General features: G+C 24.2%; 1 protein-coding gene across 1 annotated transcript in view; it reads right to left on the reverse strand.

The window, feature by feature from the left end:
• The window catches only part of LOC145834040 (4-hydroxy-2-oxoglutarate aldolase, mitochondrial-like), a 32,446-nt gene extending 23,300 nt beyond the window's left edge, over nucleotides 1–9,146 (reverse strand). The window contains exon 1 of the mRNA XM_082941365.1: nucleotides 8,899–9,146. Within this exon, the coding sequence (XP_082797491.1) occupies nucleotides 8,899–9,103 (205 nt within the window). The 5' untranslated portion in view covers nucleotides 9,104–9,146. The remainder of the gene's footprint in view (nucleotides 1–8,898) is intronic.
• Nucleotides 9,147–9,399: the final 253 nt, after the last annotated feature.

Consider the following 9,399-nt stretch of genomic DNA (forward strand, 5'->3'; position numbering starts at 1 on the left):
ATTTTTCAATTTATACTCCACTTGAGAGAAAAGAAGAAAATAAATAAGAGACAATTTCGGCTAGAGCGGCACAAACTTTAATCATAAAAATTTTATTTGACTTTTTTTTTCCGCTTCTGACAAGTAGTTTGTTCTATTGAGAACTACAATTCCTGGAAATTTTTTATTAAATTACTAAAAAAATGAAGAATGAGATAGATTTTTAGTAAATTTTTCAAAACTTGCAAGATAATCAGCCTTGAAAATTTTTGATTTCATATGGTTGTATCGGAATTTTTTTACAAATTTTGTTGTATCTCAAAAGTTAATTGAAATATTTCTGTTCTATAAAAAGTATTTATAGTATATACTCTTAAGCTTTGAAATAAGTGCTAATGTTAGTTTTTGTAAAAAAAATACTGCACATCTAAATCCAACCAGTATATGTTAATTTTTCAACATTACCAAAAAGATGTGCTGTATTCTTTACCCCTAAATAACTATTTTCTATAGATAAAAATATATTTAAAATAGGACTTTATTGTGGGCATAGGTAGGTGATTCCTTTTTTTTACAGCTTGTTTTAATTTTTTTTTTGAGTTTTAACTAAATTACAAGTTGCTTTTTACAGATTAAAAACTTCAAAACAACTTCTAAGTATAGGTTGTTAAAAAGGGGTAGGTGTCAAATATGCACAAGGGTGAACTTTGCACAAAGACACTTTTGCACAGGTTGGATTTTTTTTAAACATAATTTACTATCACTGTTATCCCTAACCCTTACCCGTTGGTAATTTATTTTTTCTTTTGTTTTGTTTTTTTTTACTAATTTATTTTTGTGTTTTTTTATTTATTTATTTATCTATTTATTTTATCTTGTGGAAAATTTACCTTTAGTGCAAAAATGTCTTTGTGCAATAATGTCTTTGTACAAAGACGTCCCTTCGTGCAAAATTGTTCCTTTGTGCATATTTTTTTGAGTTAAATTTCTTTAATTTTCAGAAAATTTTGCTTGCAATTTGCCACTCTTTGAGTCAAAAAAAACTGCTCTGAGTCACCGGAGTACTTTCAAATTCTTGAAAAATATTTGCCTCTGGCACCAACTACTTAAACCTCATGTTCATTTTTCTTCTTATGAATTAAAAGAAAGGATGAATGTGTATGCTTCTGCATTGGATGTCAACTAAACTTATAAGAAATTCTGTTTTCAAAGATTAGACAACACTAGTTTTATACTCATTTTATATTTTTATAATGAAAACAAGTATTTATAAGTTAGAACAGACAACTTTTTTTTTTGAATTAAGAAAGTATAATACAATATAATTTTACTTCATAAGTAACTAAAGTTATAATGTATATTAAAAATTTTGGATATGCTTAACTTTATGTGTGCACGCTTTGGTTCAATCTACAGGAATTTTTTAGCTTTATTTTAATTTATTTTCTAATTTATATTGAAAATAAGTGTAACTTATAATACTGAATGTTATTTTAGCTGGCAACTTAGGTATCTCTTTAACTGTATATAATAGTGTATTCAACTGTATTCAACAACTCGACTTATGAAAAAGAAATCTTTTAGTTTTATGGATTATGTATGTTACATATTGGTTACATATTGTTACATAAACTTAGTATAAAAATTAACTTGTTTTGTTAGGCTTTATTTAACTATAATAGGGGTCCGCAAACTGCGGTCCGCGGGCCAAATGCGGCTTGCAAATAGTAAATCTGCGGCCTGCGAGCACATTATTTTATTGAATGGAATGCGGCCCGCAAAAGAAAATTTTGCGGCCCGCGAGCATGTAAATGTGACCCGCAGAGCAGAAATATATTTTAAGTTAAATTTGTTTGTTTAATTTAGTTTTAAGTCCCTGTATAACATTTTAAAACAATTAAAAGACCTTACTGATTTAGCTTAAATATGTGAAAAAGACAGGTTAGCATTCCACAAGATTTTTTTCTCAATTTCATAGTTACTTTCTTCTTACAACAGCAAATTATTTTCTGAAAAAATATTGCAAAAAGTGAATTACTAAAATAGTTATATACAGTAACCTCTCGCATCTTTACGCACTCGTGACGTTACGCACTCTCGTTTAGTTACGCATTTTAGCATTCTAAAAAATTCTAGCAATTAAAATTTTAGTTTTCTTTAATATTGCAAAAATTAAGTTTTTTGTTTATTCTTAATGTAAAATATGTTTTTAAATACTAACTCACCTCTCTATATCTTTATAATACTTTGTAAACTTATGTTCCTTGACTAATTGATAAACATTTAGTTATACCACAGTATATCAGAAATTTTGTTAGCAATAAGAGATTAATTTAAAATTCTGAAAGAAATATGACTGCGTTAAATAATGAAAGTATAATGAAATAATGAGAGTTTGTAACACAAATAAATAACACAATACTCTTGTCCTATATATGAATAAACATCTAAAAAAGAAATTTAATGAAACTTCCTAGCAAAAAGTAGCAGATATACTTAATAAATATAGAGCTCACACTTTAAACAAATCTCAATGGTTTTTTATAGTAAACATATCACTAATTTTCATTTGACGCTTTTTTTTTAGTTTAAGTTCTTCTTCTGCAACACTTGCTTTGCACAGCAATTTGCTAAGTAGAATAGAATATAAATGTTAAGTATCAAATAAGTCATATATAAGTAGAGATAAAATCTACTTATTATTGAAATTAGTATAATTTTTTACAAGTGTTATTATTTAATATAAAATTAAATCCTTTTTTTTTATATGTATAGTTTTATCTTTTGTTTTCATATTTATAAATCAAGTAAACAAGTTGTTAAAAGTGGGAAAGTCCTCAGTCTACTTTTAACTAGAAGCAATATCAAAAAACAGCCATTATAGTAGGTGTATTTGGTATTTCTTGTATCTTTACGATCTCTCGTATCTTTACGCATTTTTTCTGTGTACACAATGTGCGTAAATAGGCGAGAGGTTACTGTAATACCTATTTAGTAAATTAACTAAATGCAAATGTTTTCCGTTTTGTACAAAAGTAATGCACAGTAATTAACTAAAATGTCATTTCTTTACACGTTTTTTATACCTAAGTTTCTATAACAGATGTTTTATTACTATATGTTATGTTTTAGTGTGCACAAAAACATTTAAAACAACATAATAATAAAAAAAAAAAGGTTAGTTTTATTTTGGTTTTGACACTTTTAATTTTTTAGAAGTTTTCTTTGCATTTTAAATTAATTCCGATTCACACCAATGAACAAAGATGCTCATATTTTAAACCACTTTTTATTTAATACTTAACGAGATAAAAATTAGTTTATGCATAATTTTCTAACATTATTGTTTCTACATTTAATGTCTTAGTGTATACAGACACATTTAAAACAATATATATGACATAAGTTAAAAAAAATTTGTGAGGTATACTTTTTTTATTTATCAAACAATGCTTTTTGGCAAAATAAGTTAATTTTTATGCGTTGCATACTAATATAAATAGTTGCTGTTCTTTAAAACAACCTACTTAATACAAATTAGATTGAGAAATGGTTATTTATTAAATATGAAAAATTGCTACACACTCAGACTATGATTTTTTGAAGACTTCAAATCTCAGGCCAATTTAGTCATTTTTTAGTTTTTGGCTTGAATTGCTTTTTGTATGCTAAAATATCAGGCTAGTTTTGGTTACTCGGACTGACTTTTTTGCTTTAAAAGGTGGTAAAAGTTTCGTTCAATGTTTCGTTCAATGCACAGTATTGGTTTGAATTGAAATATAGTTTTAATTTTTAGTCTTGTAGCTGATATAATTTGAATTATTATTTATACTAATTGTAAACATTTAAATGTGAGCAACTAGTATTGCCAAAAAGTCCCGAGAAAGCTTGGAATTTGACATTTTTTGCTAAAAAAATATGAAAAAGCCTTGAATTTGAGAGTTTTCAAAAAAACCTAGAATTTTAAACAATTTTTACATGTTAAGTAATGAAATTTCGATTTGACACAAAAATTCTACCATAAAAATACTTTTTATTAAAAAACACATTTAAAAAAGCTTAACAGTACCTTTTAAATTTTTCTATATTATTTAAGACATCTTTTTACCTTAAACTTAATTTTATACTAAAAATAAAAGCAAAAAGTTGTACTTTTAAAATCTTTAAATTGGTGCACTGCACCTTTGCTTTTAAAATGTCTTTACCTATTGTTGTGCTTTGTATTGCAACTAAACCTAAAAATTCTTCTAAATTTTCAAAATTAGTAAAAACACCTGTAATAAAAATCCTAAAATTAGCAATATCTGTTGTATCAGTTCTCTCATCTTAAAAGATTGATTCAAGTCCTAATTTGGTTTATGCGGCTTAATAATCTTCAGACATTTCCTATATACACGACTCCTTGTTGATGTTGAAGAAATAAACAAAAATATTTTATTAGTACCAACACAAATTATTTAAATAAGTTTACAACTCTTAACAGTATCTTTTTTTAGTAATTACTTTTGCTACTTTATAACTTTCCTCAACAGTTTTGTCTGATCAGTCTGTAGTTACTGAAAATAATCATGTGCCTTGTTGAAACTGACTTATACGATTTGTTTTTTGTTTTTTTCGTTTCTTGCCTTAACTCCAAACTAACGTATTATAGTTTTTATAGCTCATCTTATAATTCACATTTGCTCTTTATAAATGCAATATTTTTATTGCAGATAAGGAATTCCTATAATGCTCAATAAAAAATATGGTTTTCTAATTCTTAATAGCTTAATAAATTTTCATACATTTGTTAAAAATGTTTAAAAACTTAATTGTCCATTCATGCTAGCTGAGTTATAATAGTTTTTTAGTTATATAATTAATTCACTGTTAATAAACTTCAATATTTTTTATTTTGTTAAGTTTATTTTAAACAGGGTTGCCAAACAAACAGGTGAGTTTAAAAAAAAAAAAGTTAGACTAGCTTAAGCTGTTTAAGAAATTGTTATAAAAATCAGGTGTATCTGAAACTTTTATTTAAAACAATTTGGTTATATCTTCAAATTCTCAGAACAGTTTTTATGACTGTAGTGTAGTTTAATAATTGTATATTTTTGTATATTTACATTTTGTGCTTTTATATAATAATGATATTTTAGTAATGTATTTAAGCTTGATTAACAGAAAATTTTTAGCTATTTTAACTTTTAGTAAACTTTTAATATAATTGAGACATTATTTCTTTTAAAGTGGCAACCGTGTAAAATGTTAGTAAATTACTAATAAGGTATTTTATTCAAGTATTAGATCATAAATTATGTTAAAAAATTTGATTTAGCTTATCTACAGTATAAATAGGTATTAATTTTATTAAATTAACTAATTACTGAATTTTCTAAACAGTGGTACAAACTATTTAAGACGCAAAAACTAATTCTAAAAGTTAACATTTTATAAAATATGAAAAGGTGGTTCATAATATGAAAAATGACCCATACATGTTTTTCAAGCTCGGTTTTTATAGAGAGTTAGGTTGTAAGTAAAAAAAAATAAATAACTTATTAAGTTTTAACTCATAAAGTGTTTAAGAAAATACATATTTCATTGAGACTTAAGCATAATAAACAATGTAAATTCTATTCCCTTAGATATTTATATATTAAGCAGGCATTCTATGTGTAGCTAAAAGTCTTTTACCTAATAAAGTGAATAAAAGTAAAACTATCTCTGGTGTGACCAAAATTAAAGCCAAAAAAATATTCAAATATCTTTAAAACTAAAACTGTGGCCCGCGAGCACACCAACTGCCTGCCGACCCCTGAACTATAACAATAGTTTCATTTCAACTTAGTGTCATTCCAAATTATATTTGACGTTATTATATAAATTAATTGTTTCTGTTCTTTTAAAAAATATTAATATCAAAAAGTTAAAGACAATACTTATGAAGGACAGTGTCATTTCAACAATGAAACAAGATGTAACTTGGTGTCATTTGAAATTTTCTGAGAATTTTGCTTGATTTGTATTTTTTTATGAAAAAAAAAATTTAATATATCTAATAAAACTTTTATTGTTTTTCTTTTATTCATTGATTATTTCAAACAAAACCTTAAACAGTATTATAGTATCTTTAAGTTATAGTGAAAAAAGATTTTATATAGAATAATGTAAATAGTTTAAAAATTCTTTTGCTGTATGTTTTATAAATATATTGCAAAAAAAGTACTTGAAATTGAACTTTAGAACCAAAACTTAAAAAATTTGTGGATTTTTATAACATATAATTTATTTTCTAACATATTGCCAGCAAAGATTTCAAAAATATTTAAAAGTCAGTATAAATAACTAAATTATTAATTTAAAGCGTAAATTGTTTGACTTTTACATGTTCAATAATTATTTTGTTAAATAGTTGTCATTTAAGGGCATGGGGGTTTCCGACATTTTTTTACTAAAAATAACATTGGATCTTATATGAAAGCTTGAAGTACATACTATAAAATTGAAAAATCTTATTTAAATTTTGAGATATTGTAATTTTTTAAAAATTTGCAGATACAAATGTATGGATGCAAGTTTTTTGAGGTCAATTTTCTAGGAAATTTTAAAAATCACTAAAAATCTATAATTAATTCTTATAACTAATAACTAATATAAAAATTCCTGCATTCAATCTTTTTAAAATTTAATAATACAGTTTCTGTAAAAATTTGAAGAAGATTGCTTAAAAAATAAAGGAGGAGATAGATTTTAAGTGAAATGGTCTTTTTTTGCGTTTTTAGTTTGCTCCTTTCATTAGGAACCTATGGAGGTCACCGACTTTGATCTCTTATATCTCAAAAATTACTATGAACTTTTTCAAGCAGTTTAAAATGTCTGATAGCTCAGATAAAAGTCTTTAAAATAAGATCAACTTGTAAAAATCAAGATGGACCCCCCCTATGACCTTAAATGTTATCCAACAATATTTTGCCGTGTTTAAAAACTTCATCTTCTTTTTTTTAATTATTTAACTAATTTCTTTATATACAATTTTTATTAAACTGTTTTGATATACAATAACTTAACTTAAAATTTATATGCTAGTATTTAGTTATATGTACAAAACCAAAATAGTTACAAGGAGTTTTAATTATTAAACAATATTAAAATTAAACTATTACATTTTTGACATAGGAAAAAAATACGGAATGCTTATAAATTGTTTAAAAAACTATATAAGTTTTACTTTACTTTATATAAAACATATCAACTCTAACACTTGTACCTTAATTGCATAGAAATAATTATTACTTGGTTTTGAAAAAACATAAACAAAATATTAAACAAACAAAATATACTTTTTATTATGAAAATTTTACTAATAAACATAAAGCTCTGGACAAAAAACTAGCTTTTATTTATTGGTTATAAAATCTTTAATTAATCAAAATAAATCAAACAAATTCTTAATTTAAATATATTGTTCTAAGTTTTTATTATATACTTCTAAAACTGCAAAAATGTAAGAGGAGTTTTAAAATCTTTGAAGGTAGTATGTTGTAAATATATATATATAGTATTTATATAAAAAAAAATATTTTTAAAGTTTATTTGTTGGAAATGGATAAAATTGATCTTGTTCTTAGTAAAATAAATTCTAATAAACTTTTAAACATTTTAATATAAATACAACAGAAGTCAAGCAATTTACTTTTTTTTTGAATATACATACTGGTTTTAAATATTTCTAAATTCTATGCTGGTAGTATGTAAAGAAAATAAATTATTTTATTAATAAACAAAAAACTCACAAAACTTTTAAACTTCTGGTTATGGGAATGGATTTTGTTGTATTGAAATATTATTTGCAACTAAATATAACTATATAACAATAATTAAGAAAACGATCACTATTAAGGCCATAGAGGGGTCCAACATTTTTCTTTATAAAAATTAACTTTGGCTTTTATATGAAAGCTTTAAACACAAACTACAAGCCTGTTTTTAGAGAATTCAAAAATATCATTTAACTTTTGAGAAATTTAACTTTTTGTAAATCGCTTCCTATACAAACGCATAGACCGCAAATTTTTCAGGGTCAATTTTCTCAGAAACTTTAAAATTACTAAACATCTATCTCCTCCTTCATTTTTCAAGAATTTTTTTTCAAATGTTCAGGAAATGTTCCTTATATTAAATAGAAAAAACATTACTTATGAATTTTAATAGTTAAAAAAAAATTATCACAAAAATTAAAAAAAAAGTGTTTTTTTTCATAAAAATAATATTTTTACATATATTTTATTTTAATTTTAAAGTAACTTTTTTTTGTTATTGTATATAGATTAGAGTGTGAAAGTTTGAAAAATATTGCTTGAAAAATGTAGGAGGAGATAAGATTTTAAATAAATAGTCTTTTTTTGCTGTTTTAGTTTTCCCTTGCCATAGGGAACCTTTTATGCAACCCGTTTTTGACTGGTCATATCTCAAAAAGTATTTTAAATTTTTTAAGACGATAAAAAGCATCTTGTAGCTTAGAAAAAACTCTATAAAATAAGATCAACTTGTAAAAAACATGGCTTAAATCAATGTTTTATTCCAAATATGTACAATCTATATAGAGACTCTGGTTTAAACAGGCTATATAAATACATTGTAGAAATAAATTTATTTACTATAAACTAAAATCTTCAATCAATTTTATTTTACAATATTGTACCCAATTATAAAATATGGCATTGATTTAATTGCGTTTTAATGTAAAATAAAAGCTATTAAATATTTAAGTTTTATTAATTTACAATGAATATGATTAATTCTATTTATGTATTTAGAAAATATAAAATTTTAGCCTAAAATTATTGTTAAAAAAGACATAAATTATAATATATTTTCAACTTAATATTAGTGCAACATCATCCTAGGTTATTACCTAAAATAAACTATGAAACTTACCATTTAATGGAGTTTTAAAAAGATGGCTTAAATTCTTTTCTAAAGATACATAACATATATTTCCATTTTTATCAAAAGGAGTTGAAACTGGAGGGAATATTCCACGAATTGATTTGCTATTCACTTTTTGTTTGTTTACAACTCCAGTCGAATAACTTCTGATGAGAAGATGTCTATTCAGTTTCGTAATTTGATAGATACTCATTTTTCAAAGGAATTGCATTGTATAGACTCCTTCATTTATAAAAATAAATTGATTATTGTCACGAATCTGGGTAAACATTATTTAACATTATTTGCAGGATCTTTTTTGAATTTTATATGATATTCAATAAATACTTTTAACCAGGTCCAAATTTATACAATTTTATAAAAGTAAAGACATCGGTAAGGTACGAACTTTAAGAGGTACACAGTACGCACCCGCGTAAGGTACGCCTTACTTTTTTAAGTTTTTCAAACAATTTTATACTGTTTTAAGGAAATTTATTTAAAAATAAA

This window comes from Thalia democratica, chromosome 4, assembly GCF_965202585.1.
Source record: "Thalia democratica chromosome 4, ktThaDemo2.hap1.1, whole genome shotgun sequence".
In the NCBI taxonomy this organism is placed as follows: Eukaryota; Metazoa; Chordata; class Thaliacea; order Salpida; family Salpidae; genus Thalia; species Thalia democratica.